We start from the raw sequence: 15952 nt of genomic DNA on the forward strand, positions 1-15952 counted from the left end.
GGAAGAAAGCAAGCATCTCTCCTAGTCTCTTTGGATCTTGCTAGCAGCTCTGAGGCAGGGTGATTATGATCCTCCTTTTCTAGAGAATCACAGCAACTTTAGTGTCGGAGGCTGAATTGAAATTCAGGTCAAGGCCCAGACTCAAGTTCCACCACCAAAGGTGAGCAGAGCTCATTGGTAAGAATTGTCCTTTCCTGGCACAGGATGGTAACACTAGGAAGAGTAGGGAATCAGGGAGGTGCTAGCAATAGTAGCAATGAGTCCCAGTGGTAGAGGCACTGGCATGAAGAACAATGATAGCCCAGTGGGTGGAGAGAAGGCAGAGTGGGCATGGGCATGAACAGCAAGGATAATTCAGAGGGGAGAACAGAGGCAGAGTGGGCACTGGCATGAACATCAGTGGTAACATTGGATGGAGAATGGGCACTGGAATGAACATCAATGGTAACAGTGAATGAATAGGGGGCAGAGGGCACAGGCATGAACAGCAATGATAACCCACTTGGTGGAGAGAAGGCAGAATGGACACTGGCATGAACAATAATAACCCAATGGGTGGAGAGCAGGCAGAAAGGTGGGCAGAGTGGGTCCTGGCACGAACTGCAGTGATAATTCAGTGGTCATAGAGTGGGCACTGGCATGAATGTTAATGATAACCCAATGGGTAGAGAGTTGACACAGTGGGCACTGGCATGGTATCAATGGTAACAGTGGCTGAAGAATGGGCAGAGTGGGCAGTGGCATGATAGCAATGATAACCCAGTGGGTGCAGAGTGGGCAGTATTAAACCTAATTCCAAGGTGATGTGTTTGACTCCAGTCTGGGGTTCTTCACCATTTTTGTGTTCACAAGAATTCTGGAGAACTGGTGAAGCCTTTCCCAGATACCTCACATCCAAGTCACAGACAAAGGAACCAAATGCCATTCCAATAGTTATGAAATGTTGGGCCCCTCAGGTTCAGAAACTCCAGTCTAACCCTGGGGGCAAAAATTTCAAGGCCCAAGACTTAACTTCTCTTCAAATCATCCACCCAGCCTAACCCTAGAGATTCATTAGAAGTTGAGCCAAGTGATGATTTAAGAATGGGGTATAGGCAATATGACCGGAAGGGACAATGATCAGTGTTGGAAGGGATGTGGGAAATCTGGGACACTAATACACTATCGGTGGAGTTGTGAACTCATCCAGCCTTTCTGGAGAGCAATTTGGAATTACACCCAAAGGGCAACAAAAATGTGCATCCCCTTTGATCCAGCAATACTAGTACTGGGTCTATACCCTGAAGAGATGATGAAAAAGGGTAAAAACATCACTTGTACAAAAATATTCATAGCAGCCCTGTTTACAGTAGCAAAGAATTGGAAATCAAGTAAATATCCTTCAATTGGGGAATGACTTAGCAAACTGTGGTATATGTATGTCATGGAACACTATTGTTCTATTAGAAACCAGGAGGGATTGGAATTCAGGGAAGCCTGGAGGGATTTGCATGAACTGATGCTGAGTGAGATGAGCAGAACCAGAAAAACAATGTACACCCTAACAGCAACATGGGGCTGATGATCAAACTTGATGGACTTGCTTATTCCATCAGTGAAACAAACAGGGACAATTTGGGGCTGTCTGTGATGGAGAATCCCATCTGTATCCAGAGAAAGAACTGTGGAGTTGGAACAAAGACCAAAGACCCTCTACTTTTGAAGTAGAGGGCTGTACATAGGGATGGGGAGGAGTATGGTGGTTCATATTAGTCCCATGGTCTGGAATGACTGGACAGGCAATTGAAGGACGCCTTCTTCTCAAGGGGATCCCTGTTATTTTCTCTAGTCATACAAAAAAGGCTCCAGAAGGTTGAGCAAGACCCCACAGGGTCCCCTGGGACCTCAAAAACACAGGTAAGGGCTAGGGAACCATAGGTTAACTAACTGCATGACTATAGAGCCAATAAGTGCTAGATACAAGGTTCTGAGAGTAGAAAATACAAAATAGTCTTTTATTCATGATGTTCTAGAACAGGAAAAAATACCCAATCCTAATGTCAGGAGAATACATGCTTTAATACAAACCAGGACTCCCAAAGTTCTGTTCATTGATTTGCCTATAAGCACCCCACACTGGCGTTTGACAGAGAGCCAAGAGGTGATTTCACTGACTTAGGGAAACTGCAAGAAGACCTTGGCAATTTGGTACCTTCTCTCCAATTTCCTGAGCTGCCAACATTACAGATGAAAGCAACTTTCCTCAAGCTAGGCATGTGTCATAGGTTGGACTTGAACCCAAGACCAGCTTTCTGTCTACTCGCGCAATGTTTCCTCTCACTGAGATTTTATTCTTTAAAAATAACTAGGCTTTTAAAGTTTATATTATCTGTTGGATAATTTGGATGATCCTTTAAGTCCTGTTGTTTCTAACTTTGCAGCATCTCTCAAACATACCTCATCTCTCCTCTGACAGGGCTACCACCCTGGTGTGGGTCTTTATCTCCTCATGCTCCTTGGTGGGGGGGAGGATAGAAATCTGCCTGCCTCAAATCTCTCCCCATTTCCTCTATTCATGCACCAAAGGGATCTTCCTAAATTGCATCACCTCCTTATTCAATTTCAGTGGCTCCCTGTCACCTCCAGGATCACCCAAAATGGTCTATTTAGTGCCAAAGCCCTTTATTTTTATTTTATTTTTTTAGGTTTTTGCAAGGCAAATGGGGTTAAGTGGCTTGCCCAAGGCCACACAGCTAGGTAATTATTAAGTGTCTGAGACCAGGTTTGAACCAAGATATTCCTGACTCCAGGGCTGGTGGTTTATCCACTGTGCCATCTAGATGCCCCTCCAAAGCCCATTATAACCTAGCCCCCTCTTCCCGTTCCAGTTTTCTCACACATTCTTTTAGTCTTGCCTCCCCCACCATACTCTTTTATAATGTGCCACCAAAACTCCCTTTCTGTTCTTCAAACCAGATACCCTGTCTCCCCAACTCTGTTTACATTGGCTGTCTCTCCTGCCTGGAGTGTTTTCCCTCCTCATTTTCATTGCTGAGCTCCCCTAGCTTCCTTCAAGTCTCAGCTAAAGCCCCACCTTTTGCAAGATGTCTTTCCTGTTCCCCCTTATATCTAGGGCCTTCCCTTTGCTGTTGAGCTTCATAGGTGGGGGCTCCTTGAAAACAGGAACAATAATTCTGCCTGCCTTTGTAGCTCCTGCCCTTAGTACAGTGTCTGCTTGAATAGATGCTTGTTGCCTTAACTTGATTAGTTGTCCTCAAATCTATGGAATAATGCCATGATTGATATGCATACACATGGAACTATTTAGCCCAACTGGTGCATCTTTGATTTCTCTTTTATTTATTTAAGGCAATGCAGTTAAGTGACTTGCCCAAGGTCACACAACTAGGCAGTTATCAAGTGTCCAAGGCCAGATTTGAACTCAGGTCCTCCTGACTCCAGGGCTGGTTCTCTATCCACTGCACCACCTAGCTGCCTCCTGGTGCCTCTTTTAATAATTCTTTTTCTTAAAAATTTTATTTATTTAAGGCAATGCGGTTATGTGACTTGCCCACAGCTGGGTAATTAAGTGTCTGAGGTGGCATTTGAACTCAGATCCTCCTGACTCCTGGCCTGGGGCCCCATCCACTACGCCACCTAGCTGCCCCTGGTGCATCTTTTAAATGTGAAACTTGCCCCTCTCTAAAGGAAAGTCAAAGTCACATGGGATCTAGAGACTTCCCCCCCACTTCTTCCTTAACTATAGGTACTTTTATAGGCTAAGGTAAAATGCAGAGGAGGGAGTGTCTTACACTATTCTAGTCAAGCCAGAAAAAGTATTAGTACCAATATTGTCTTGGTAATATAGATATTCAAGATAGTGACTTCACTCAATGAGGACATCTCATAATGACATATAGCTGCATTTCAGGTTTTTATCACCTTGCTTGGGTTCATCTACTATGGAAAGATGGTGTAGAAATCCTTGATGGTTTGGTAGCAGTTTAATGTGACAGGCATCATGTTCTCAGGCAAAGAGGGATTGGATAGGTACTCCAGTGGCTTGGCCTTCATTATTTTACTGGATATCTTTGGAAATTTTGTTTTTATTTCTCAAAAATGCTCATTACCCTATTTAATTAGTAAAAATAAGAATTATTTCTTGCCATCTATATGTATGTATGTATATATACACACACACACATATATATATACATATATTTGCATATGTGTGTGAAAAAGAGGTGATAACAACAAATGCCTTGACTGCCTCCATAATTCACATTTTCTTCCAATCTCTGGCTAGAGGTGATGTCTTTGAGTATTTAAAAGGTCAAATATAGTATTCATCTTCCACCCTTTCCTACGGCCTGGAAATTTGTAGGCTAAGTAACCCTGCCCCCACACCCTCTGACCTGAGCACATATCACCAATTATTTTTCCTAAACAAGACTGGGGCAATTTGGGGTCATGACATTTGGGAATGTGCCAAATATGACTACTGAGGTAGCTGACTAGTGTCACTGACTATGGAGACAGGTAGGTGGTGTCACAGTGCACTCTGGAATCAGGAAGACCTGAATTCAAATCTAGCCTCAGTGACTTAGCAGTTGGGTGACTCTGGGCAAGTCACTTCACCTTTGTTTGCCTCAGTTTCCTCAACTGTAAATTACGAATCATAACAACCCCCCCTTCCCAGGGTTGCTGTGGAGATCAAATGAGATAAGAATAATTGCAAACTATTTAGCACAGTGTAGGTTTCACATAAATATTCATTCCTGTCCCTTGACTCAAATGGGGTAAGCTGATAGATGGGGGCCAAGAATACAGGGGTTTTTGGGGGGGGTCAGAATCTGGGCCTGCCAAGGCTGAATTCTTGACCAAATCCTACTTCAGTGGTTTCATAAAGACTGGGCTTCACCAGGATCACTAGATAAGGCTGAGACTTATGGAAGGCACTTGAGGGATTTGGGAATCCAATGGGTTTGTTGCTGGGCCGCTGAGGGCTGTGTGTGGCCAGCAAGCTAGAAAGCAGAGGTGTCTTTCAAACTAATCATTTCACCAATAATGCTAGTAGATATAGGGATGTGATGCAAAAGGAGGCTTGTGAGGGGGCATTGTTTCTTTTGGAAGGGGAGTTCTCATTTTCCTCATTCATTTTTTAGCCACAGAGGCATAGGTGCTTTCAATCTCCTTATCTGCAGGGCATGTGTGGCTGAATTCTTCTCGGGCATAAGCATTTTTCAGATAGCGCCAGACTCCTGAGAATTCGGTGGGGATGTCAAAGTCCCGGTATTTCTTGGCAACCACCTAGAGGATGAAATAAATTAGAGGGGGAAAAAGCCTTTGGGATCTGAAGTCATATACATGTCAACAGTAGTAAAAAGTGACCACGATGGGCATTCTTCGGGAGAAATTATGACCAGACCAGAGATAGAGAACATTATTAAATGCTTAATGGATAATTTTGATTGATTACATTAAAAAAGTTTTGCACAAAGAAAACCAATGCAACCAAGATTAACTGAGAAACAATTTTCAAAGCTAATGTTTCTGATCAAGGACTCATTTCTAAAATATATAGAGAACTGAGTCCAATTTATAAGAATACGGGGCGGGGGGGAAGAACAGATGAAGAAATTAAAGCTATAGTTATATGAAAAAATGCTCAGTCATCATTGTTTAGAGAAATGCAAACAAAGATGGTTCTGAGGTGCCTCCTCACACCTATCCGATTGGCAAAAATGACAAAAGAGGAAAATGATCCATTTTAGAGGGAATGTAGGGACACTAATATATTGTTGGTGGACTTGTGAACTGAGCCAACCATTCTGGAGAGCAATTGGAAGTATGCCCAAAGGGCTATCAAATCGTGCATACCCTTTGATCCAGATACTGTCTGTATCCCAAAGAGATTACAAAAAAGAGGAAGAGAACCACACATACAAAAATATAGTCCTTATGAGATTTGGAAACCAAGGGAATGTCCATCCATTGGGGAATGGCTGAACCAGTTGTGATATTATGAATAAAATTATGAATGTAAGAAATCATGAGTGGGTGGACTTCAGAAAAGTATGAAAAAATCTGCATGACATGATGCTGAGTGAAGGGAGCAGAACCATTACACTGTACACATTAACAGCAACATTGTGAGATAATCAACCATGATGGGGTCTGCTCCTCTCAGCAGTTCAGTGATCAAAGAAAGCCCTGAGAGACCTTTTATGGAAAATGCCATCTAGACCCAAAGAAAAAAGCATGGAGTCTGAATGGAGACCAAAGCAGACTACGGTGACTTTTTAAAACTAGGTTTTTCTTTCTTTCATGGGTTTCCCCCTTTTGTTCTGATTCTTCTTTCACATGACTAATATGGAAATATGTTAAATGCTAGCGTATAAACTAGATCAGATGACCTGCTGTCATGGGGAGGGGAGGAGATAGAAAAATGGGAAATTCAAAAAACTTGCAAAAAAGATGAAAGTTGAACATTATCTTTGCATCTCATTGGAAAGGATAAAATAACCTAAACAAAGAAATGGCCTCCTGGACCAGGGCATAGTCTACCTTGGCTTGTTGTTATTATTCCTTTCTCACCTTGATGATGTGCAGTTTAGGGAGCAGGTTGCAGTCGGCCAGGGTCAACTGGTCTCCATCCAGGAACATCCTTCTGGAGACCGTGGTGTCTTCTGCACTGTCCTGATCGATTTCCTCTGGAAGGGGAGTGTTCAGATAGATGTCTAGACGGTTAAATTCCTTCAGCAGAGCTTTCTCCAGATCTGAATCATTGAATGAAGTCACAGGTTTATTTTTAGATGCTTGACTGGCATTGTTCAATGGCTCTCAGTAAGCTGAGTTTTCCTTCCTTTTACCTACAGATCTTACATGTAAGATCTTAGCAACAGCTCTGCAGTTCATTCAGTCATTGAACTTTGGAATCCATTGGGAGACATGGGAGACACTGGCACAAGACCACCCAGTATGATGTGCCCTCATCAGAGAAGGGGCTGTGCTTTATGAGCAAAGCAGAATTGAAGTAGCTCAAAAGAAATGTGACATGTGTAAATTCAGAGCCATCTACATTTCAAATGATCCTGTGGACCATTTCTGCCCCAGCTATGGCGGAATCTTCTGAGCTCATACTGGTCTGACCGGTCACAGTCAGACACACCGTACCTTGACCCCAGCATAGTGATGTCCTTTTGGTCCTCTTCAGGATCTGAGGACAACAACCAATCAATCGATTCCTTTATTCATTCAGCCAACAGATATGGATTGGGTGGCAGGCCTTGGGGCTGGCTTAGCTAGAAGGGCAGGTAGGGTGTAGGCTAGGTAGAACTTAAGGCTTTGAATCAGTCAGGAAGACCTGAGTTTCAGTCCAGCCTCAAACCCTTCCTATTGGTGTGTCCCAGGATAAGTCACTTCAGCTCTGCTTGCCTCAGTTTCCTCAACTTTCAAACAGGGGTACTCATAGCATCCCCCCGCCGAGTTGGCGTGAGGATGAGATGAGGTTGTAGGTACAGTGTAAATGCTATAGACAAGCATCATTGTCAGAGGGTAGGACACCATGGGCTGCCGCATCAGTTGGCCATCACGCCCTGGACTGGACTGAACTGATTCATTAATTGACCTTTCTCCTTTTCTTGTATGGATAAGACGAAAATTTGAGGAGGAGAGGGAGGATTAAAGGAGAAATTAAAGAGGCCACAGGTCACCACAAACCAAGTAAGTTTTTAATCGGGGGGGGGGGGGCAGGGGAAGGTTTGCCTTATGAGGATTTTCTTTCCACTCTTTGCAATGGAGGTGATGAGAAAAAGGAACCGAGGACAGCACTTATTAAGTGTGAGTCAATAAATATAGGGACTGGGGAGCAGACAAGGAAATGAATGTGTTTCACTTCCCATTCTAGATGTCAGACCTAATTAACACTGCTCCCAAGTGCCCAACAGCAATATCTCTGGCCCCTCCCCCCCCCTTGGTCTCTCTGACTCTTCTTTGTCTTTCCTTCCCTCTTTTTTTAAGGCAGTGGGGCTAAGTGACTTGCCCAAGGTCACATGGCTAAGTATTAAGTATCTGAGGTCACATTTGAACTCAGGTCCTCCTGACTCCAGGGCCAGTGCTCTATCTACTGTGCCACCTACCTTTACCCCTTTCCTTCCCTCTTGCCCCAGAATGACCTTTCTAAGGTTTATCCTTAGGATCCTGTAACCCTCTCACTTCCTTTAAGACTCTGCCCTTGACCCTCTCTTCCCCTCTCTCTCTCGTGTCCTTTGAAAATCTCAAATAGGCCCATGACTTCACCTGCCACTCCTATGCTGATGATTTCCAGATTAATATTTGCAGTCCTGATGATGTTTCTGAGCTGCAGGCTCCCATTTTTAATTGCTTTACATAGGACTTTTCCACTTCAATTTCTTGGCAGAGAGGATCTTAAACTTAGGTTTCAAAGAGAGCTTGGTATTGTCCATTGACTTGCTACTTTTGACTTCATTACTTCTGGGGCTACCATGGCCCTAGTTTCCCATTCTTTCCCATAAGTCTAAACCTTCCAGTTCTTAATGACATTTTTCTTCCTCGCATCTTTTTGTTTTAGTTTTTGCAAGGCATTGGGGTTAAGTGGCTTGCCCAAGGCCACCCAGCTAGGTCATTATTAAGTGTCTGAGGCCGGATTTGAACTCAGGTACTCCTAACTCCAGGGTTGGTGCGCTATCCACTGCACCACCTAGCTGCCCTCATATCTTTGATATACAATTAGTTACCAAGTTCCCACAGTCTCTCGCTTGGTCTTCCTTTTCTTCTTTCCCCTTCTTTCTCCCATTAGTCCTCATCTTCTTCCTCTTCCTCTCCCTCCTCCCCCTCCTCTAATCCTTTCTCTTCTCCCTCCTTCCACTAGTCCACCTCTTCTTCTTTCTCTTCCTCCTCCTTCCCCCTCTTCCCATTCCTAATCCTCCTCCCTATACCTTCTTCATCCTTCGTCTCCCCTTCTTCCCCCTCTTTCTCCTTCTCCTTATTCTAATCTTAGCACAGTACAGGCCTCTCACTACCTTTTCTGAACTACCCCTATCACAGTAACCTCTTTAAAATCTTCAGGTTTCCCTTCCCTTCTCTCTGCAATCCCCTTTTCATATACCTGCCAAGTAATCTGCCTTCTGCATAGGTCTGGTTTGTTCTTCCTCTGGTAAACATCTTCAGTGGCTCCCTATCACCCACCTGATTCTATGCCTTTGCTCAGAACATTTTCTAGGCCTGGAGAGACCTCTCTTCCCCTACCCACCTCCATTCCTTGCCTAATATAGAGAATCCCAACTGGGTCTGTAATGCTCAGTGGAAATGTCTATTCCTTGAGGAAGCCTTCTCATTGGGCCTCTCATGGCTGCCCATGTTAGGAGCATGTCTTTCCATTGGATCCATAGGAATGAGCAAGTACCTTATTGACACTTTCTGTCTCCCACCCAACAAGGGCTTGAGGGACCTCTGTTACTGTTGGTACTGCGGGTCTGGCATTACTGACTCAAATGGGATGAGTGGATGAAGGCAAGAATGGGTTTTCTTCAGGGCCAGCAATGTCCTTAGCTTGAAAAAAAGGAAGTTTTGGGCAGCTATGTGGCACTACAGTGGATAGAGCACCCGTCCTGGAGTCAGGAAGACCCGAGTTCATATGCAGCCTGAGACACTTATAGCTGCATAGCTGTATGACCTTGGGCAAGTCACTTAACCCTATTGCCTTAAATAAAATAAAATTAGGAAAAAAAGACAAAAAGGCACTCTTGACAGAACCGCAGTTAGAAAACCGAGTCCTCGTGAGAAATGTCCAAGAAAGGTATAGAAATGGCCAAGCTTCACTGGAAACACAATCACTGGGATGATGACCACAGCAGGTAAGTGGTACCTCCTCTAGGCCTTGATTCCATCTCCTGTAAAATAGAACTGGGCTTGGTAGCCTCTAACGTGCCTCAAAGCTTATAAGATATTATTCTGTTTTTGTTATTTGAACTGAGTTATCACACAACCACAACTCTATTCTACATCTATGCTACATGCTTCACTGAACAGAGCAGTGACCTGAGTTCAAATGCAGATTTAGACACTGAATATCTGTGTGACCCTGGGCAAGTCATTTAACACTCTTTGCCTCAGTTCCTCCTTTGTAAAAGAAATTGGAAAAGAAAATCACAAACCACTGTGATATCTTTGCTAAAAAACAAAACAAAACCCAAACTAAATGGGGTCATGAAGAGTTGGACATGACTGAAAAATAAGACTAAACAACAAAACCCTTAGAATCTATAAGGGTAGATAGAAAACGGTTGTCTTACGTTTACTGGCTTCCTTTTGTGTGTTCTTGATATATGCCGAAAACTTGGCAAAGATGTTGCAGCCCACATCAAAGGACTCCATATACTTGGGACTCAAACGTGGATACCTTAGGAGAGAAAGATATGATTCCAAATAGACTTTAGTCAGATCATCAACTATGTTCATCTGGGTTTTGGGGGAACACCGGACCAAAACAAACAACATGTCTATCGGTTGTCAATCACAACTTTTAGAATCCATGTTCAACTGGGACATGTGAAGGAGTCTCTAAGGAAGGCTTCCTTCTAGTTCCTGAACCAGGATGCAAATGGACTGTGTCAATAGAACTCATTTCTCTGTATCTTCAGGTAGGGCCTCTTTCAACCCTCGGGCTTCCAACTCTGTTTCTCCAGATCGAAAGACAGCATTTTCCTCAAAGAATTGATATTCTACATGAGAGTTATGTCCCCAAGCTAGCTCACCTCATTCTCTGCAACTAGAAGGAAAGGGTAGGTCATGATAGAGGGATCTCAAGGTGCCCAGGAAAGGGAATGAAAGTGCTCCTATCAGATGACCACGAGCTCAGCAGTCAGGGTGGACGATATTGAAAAGAGCTAGGTTGGATTGGGGCAGAGAGTGGAGAAAGGTCGGAATACCCATGAGAGACAGTGTGATAGGAAATGAATCCAAGATGAATAAAAGTCATGAGATTTCATGTGAGTTTGGATGGCACAACTATAGAGGGAACAATATCCTGATTTTCTCCCGGATGCTTCAAAACTGAGGAAGCAAAGGTGAGAGAAAGATCTAGAATTGTGGCTTTCCAGCAAAGGGAACCCCCAGGGGAATGACCTGAGGAAGGAGGAAGCCTTGTTGAATGGCAGATTTCCAAGGGCCAAACTCCTCTAGCAAGGCAGTGAAGCTAAAGAAGGATGATGGACTGGAAAAAAAAAAGTTTGAGATAGAGAGACTAGGGACACCACAAAGGCCAGGGGCAGGCTCCCAAGGAATGGGGAGATGGCTGCTGGGAATCAGAGATGGGCATCTGAGAATTCAGGATCTATTAGGTGAAGCAGTTTCGGGTGATGACTCAGGTCTTGAGTATGATCTTCCCTGCAGATAATTAAGGAAGAATCCATCTAGGGCAGAGCTTCTTACCCTGGGGTCTATGAACTTGGGCTTTTTAAAAATATATCTTTTGATAATAGTATTTTGCTATAATTGGTTTTCCTCATCATCCCAATTATTTCATTTGAGAAACTTAAAAATATGTTTCTGAGAAGACCTGTGGAAATCAGCTTCCCCGACTGCCCAGAACAAGTTACGAACCCCAGAACTAAAGGGACTGAACACATTCAGGAAAGGGTAGGTAAGGGTCTTAGAAGGTTGAGGAAAAGGGGCAGAGTGTGAGCCCTCCCAGGGATAGGATAGGATGGAGGCCGTCCATTTTGAAGGCTACCATTGTAACAGGAAGATAATTCTTCGAAGGAGACGCCCAACCCAAAGTGATGAATGTGATTGCAGAAAGACAAGCCAGTGGGGGGGCAGCTAGGTGGCGCAGTGGATAGAATGCCATCCTGGAGTCAGGAGGACCTGAGTTCAAATCCAACCTCAGCCACTTCCTAATTACCTAGCTGTGTGACCTTGGGCAAGTTACCTAACCTCACTACCTACCCAAAACACAAACAAAACAGGAAGGACAAGCAAGTGACCAGAATGTCCAACGTGGGAAGGATGGTTGCCCCAGTGGTGCCTTCAGACAAAGTCAAGCTTGATAGAAGGGTCTGCATGGTTACAAAGGCTTATCAAGAGGATGTTATAAAAACAGAAATGTCTCAGATTAAAGTAGATCTGCTCCATCTCACTGGATCCTCTAGGTCACCCTGCTGTTACTTCCAAGGTCAAGTATTAAATCATCTCCGGATAATTTTCCCTTCTTTGAGGAGATGAGCAAGTGGCTTACAAGCTTCTCCCCAAATGAATAAAAGAGAGGCCTGACCCCCAAATTCCATAGGCCTGGAAGTGAGGAAGTCAGAGGGTTTAAAGATGAACAAATTCAATTGATGCAATTATGACAAGGGTTGGGGTGGGGCAAGGAACCATTCCCTACCTTGGAGGAGCCAGGACCTGCTCTAGGAACTCCTCAATTTTAATGAAGTCTGTCTTCAGTTCCTTGTTAAACAACAAGAAAGGAGGACTGGTTCCTGGGGCTAGCTCTTTCAGCTCTATAGGTTTCCTAGAGGGATTGGAAAGAAAGGGTTATTTATCAAAGGGGACAGATGCCCCCAGGCGCATGAAACAGTAACATTTTTCCTGTACTGGGAACCAGATGAAAATGTAATTGAGAATGTTGAACAAAATAAATAAAGATGAAATACAATCCTGTTGTTTAATCATGTCCAATTCACCATGACCCCATTTGGGATTTTTCTTGGCAGAGATTCTGGAGTGGTGAGTCGTTTCCTTCTCATGCTCATTTGACCCATGAGGAAACCAAGCAAACAGGGTGAAGTGATTTGCCCAGGGTCACCCAAATTGGAACACCAGTCTTTCTGACTCCGGGCCCAGCATGCTCTCTACCACACCACCAATAGATCATGGGAAATGGTGAGTTTCTGGGTTAATGGGAGACCCGCAGGGATCTATTTGTATTTGAGTTAGATACCACAGATTTAGACATCTAGTAGAAAAGCCCCCCCAAGGAGACTGAGAGGCCTACCTACTCCAGGCTAATAGTTCAGTCAAATTGAGAACCCTGAAGACCACTTTATAATTTTTGAGAGCTGCTTATCCTGTTCATAAATTTCCCTGTCCTTTTACCTCCCCTTTTGGCCCATCTTTGTGGACATCTGTCAGAAGACTGATGAGCCAGTCAGTCAACACATACCTATTAAGCATAGGCAGCTCGGTGGCACAATGGGTAGAGCACTGACCCTGAAGGTAGGAGGACCTAAGTTCAAATCCAGCCTTAGACACTAGCTGTGTGACCTTGGACAAGTCATTTCACCCTGATGGCCTCGCATCCAGGACCATTGTCCTGATTCCTATCTGGCCACTGGACCCAGATGGCTCTAGAGGAAAAAGTGAGGCTGGTGACTTAGCAAAATCTCCCCCCCCCCCCCACTCCAATTCATGTGTCTGGCATGGCATCGCCTCCCTGAGGACATGGTCTTACATCATCACCTGTTAGGCATTTACAATGTGCAAGAACCAGATCCTCCCCTGGGGAGGCAACATGCAAATGGGGACAAACCAACTCTAATGGGGGAGACAACATACAAACATGCAAGCTCTAGATGGGGTTAATTGGAAATCCTGAAGATGGAAGGCACTAGGACAAAGAGGACTTGGGAAAGGCTTCCTGCTGAAAGTAAGTGGGGCACAAGAGATGGAGCTGAGGAAGGAGAATATCCTTCGGGGGGGGCAGAGAGAGAGAAAATGCCTGGAAGCAGGAGATGGACTGCTTGTTGGAGGAGCAAGGCCAGTGTTGCTGGATCTTAGAGAGAAGGGAGGAAAGTTTAAGAAGACTGGCAGAGTAGGAAAAGGCTAAGGCGTAAAGAATGACTCTGAGGTCATGAGCCTGGATAATGGAGAAGATGGTGATGCCTTTGATAGCAATATGCTAGTTGAGAAGAGGTTTTGAGGTGGAGGGAGGAAGATAATGAATTTTTCTTGAACATAATGAGTTTGAGATGCCTATGGGATGGTCAGACAAATGATGACACAAGCCTAGATTTGGAGGAAATAGCTTACGGTTGAATAAAAAAGACCTTATAGAGATGATAATTCAATCTAGGGGAGCTGATGAGATCGATGAGTGATCTAGTATAGAGGGGGGAGAGAAGTGGACCTAGAAAAGAGACCAGGGACATCTATAGTTAGTGACCAGGTTGTGGATGAAAATTCAGTAAAAGGAACTGACAAGGTCAGCAAGGTAGATGGAAAACCAGAAAGTTAGTGTCCTGAAAGCCTAGGAAGAGACAGTACCTGGAAAGAGAAGGAAATCAAGAGGGTCCGAGGTTGCAGGGAGGTCAAGGGGCATGAGGATGGAGAAATGGCCATTGGATCTGATAACTCAGGAAAGATGATATTGGCCTCATCATTTACTATTTTAAATGAATGAGGAGGCCAAACTACAGACAGTTTAGAAAAGGGTGAGAGAAGTGGAGACACCAAATGTTGAAAACTTTGTCAAAGAAAACATAGATAATAGCTAGGAGAAAAATGGTTGAATGGTTTGACTTTTTTTTTTTTTAAGGATAAGGGAGACGTGATTGTCGTTTGCCCTTTATTCTTTTTTTTTTAATTGGGCAAAGCAGAAGGGTTAAGTGACTTTCCCAAGGTCATACAGCTAGGTTAAATGTCTGAGGTGCTCCTCCTGACTCCAGGGCCAGTGCTCTATCCACTGTGGCACTGACCTGCTCCCTATCTTTCCTTCTTTTTTTCCCCCTGCTAAGGCAATGGGGTTAAGTGAGTTGCCCAAGGTAACACAACTAGGTTATTAATAAGTGTCTGAGGTGGGATTTGAACCCAGGGCCTCCTGACTCCAGGGCTGGTGCTCTATCCACTTATCTACTGTGCCACTTAGCTGCCCCCTGTATTTCATTTTTTGGAGGGGGGTAAAGCAATGGGGTTCAGTGAGTTGCCCACAATCACCCAGCTAGGTAATTATTAAGTGTATGAGTCCAAATTTGAATTCAGGTCCTCATGACTACAGGGCTCTATCCACTGTGCCACTTAGCTGCCCCCTGCCTTACATTCTTTTCTCTTTTTTTGTTAAGGCAATGGGGTTCAGTGACTTGTCCAAGATCACCCAGCTAGGTTATTAACAATGGTATGATCCTGGATTTGAACCCAGGGCCTCCTGACTCCAGGGCTGGTCCTCTATCCATTGTGCCACTTAACTGTCCCCCTGTCCTTCATTCTTGAAGATGATGGGGGGTGATGCCATGACAAGCACATGAATTGTATTTGAATGGGGGTGGGGGCACTGTTAGGTCCCCAGTCTCACTTTCTCCTTCTGTTTCATCTGTGTCCAGTGGCCCTATATGGATCAGGATGACTGGAGATGGACCTGCATTCAAGGCAGTCAGAATGAAGTGACTTGTCCAAGGTCACACAGCTAGTAAGTGTCAAGTTTCTGAAGCTGGATTTGAAACCCTGCTCTCCTGATTCCAAGGCCAGTGCGCTCTCCACTGTGCCACCTAGCCCCCCCTTAATGTTTAGCCAAACAGCCTCATATGAATCCTGAGCCACACATCTGGATAGCACAATTGTGTTACCCTGGGCTAAAGGATCATCTTTCCTTGAACCTTAGTTGTTGCATCTATAAACTTAGGGTAAGGAGGGCACCTGTTTCCATAGGGTGGCTGTAATTACACAATGTAATATTTGCTACCTTTTAATTTTTCTTTATTTAATATTTTATTTCCCCCAAATTAATGGGTTACCCTTTTAATCTTTTTTAATTTTTATCATTTTTCAAAATCTATTTAAAAAATTTTTTTATTTAACACAATATGTGGTTCAGTGGCTTGCCCAAGATCAACCAGCTAGGTTATTATGAAGTATCTGATGCTGAATTTGAACTCGGGTCCTCCTGACTCCAGGGCCAGTGCTCTATCTACTGGGTCACGTAGCTGCCCAGGAGTTGAGAATTCTAAGTCAAAGATGCTGA

The 15952-nt window shown here is 44.1% G+C and overlaps 1 protein-coding gene across 1 annotated transcript in view; it reads right to left on the reverse strand.

Annotated features, from left to right (window-relative positions):
* Positions 1–1945: 1945 nt before the first annotated feature.
* The window catches only part of CLIC2 (chloride intracellular channel 2), a 32532-nt gene continuing 18525 nt past the window's right edge, over positions 1946–15952 (reverse strand). The window contains exons 3-6 of the mRNA XM_074205284.1: positions 12386–12511; positions 10296–10402; positions 6577–6758; positions 1946–5289 (exon numbers count right to left, since the gene is read on the reverse strand). Coding sequence (XP_074061385.1) covers positions 5134–5289; positions 6577–6758; positions 10296–10402; positions 12386–12511 — 571 coding nt within the window. The 3' untranslated portion in view covers positions 1946–5133. The remainder of the gene's footprint in view (positions 5290–6576; positions 6759–10295; positions 10403–12385; positions 12512–15952) is intronic.

The sequence above is a fragment of the Macrotis lagotis genome, chromosome X (genome assembly GCF_037893015.1).
Source record: "Macrotis lagotis isolate mMagLag1 chromosome X, bilby.v1.9.chrom.fasta, whole genome shotgun sequence".
Taxonomy (NCBI): domain Eukaryota; kingdom Metazoa; phylum Chordata; class Mammalia; order Peramelemorphia; family Peramelidae; genus Macrotis; species Macrotis lagotis.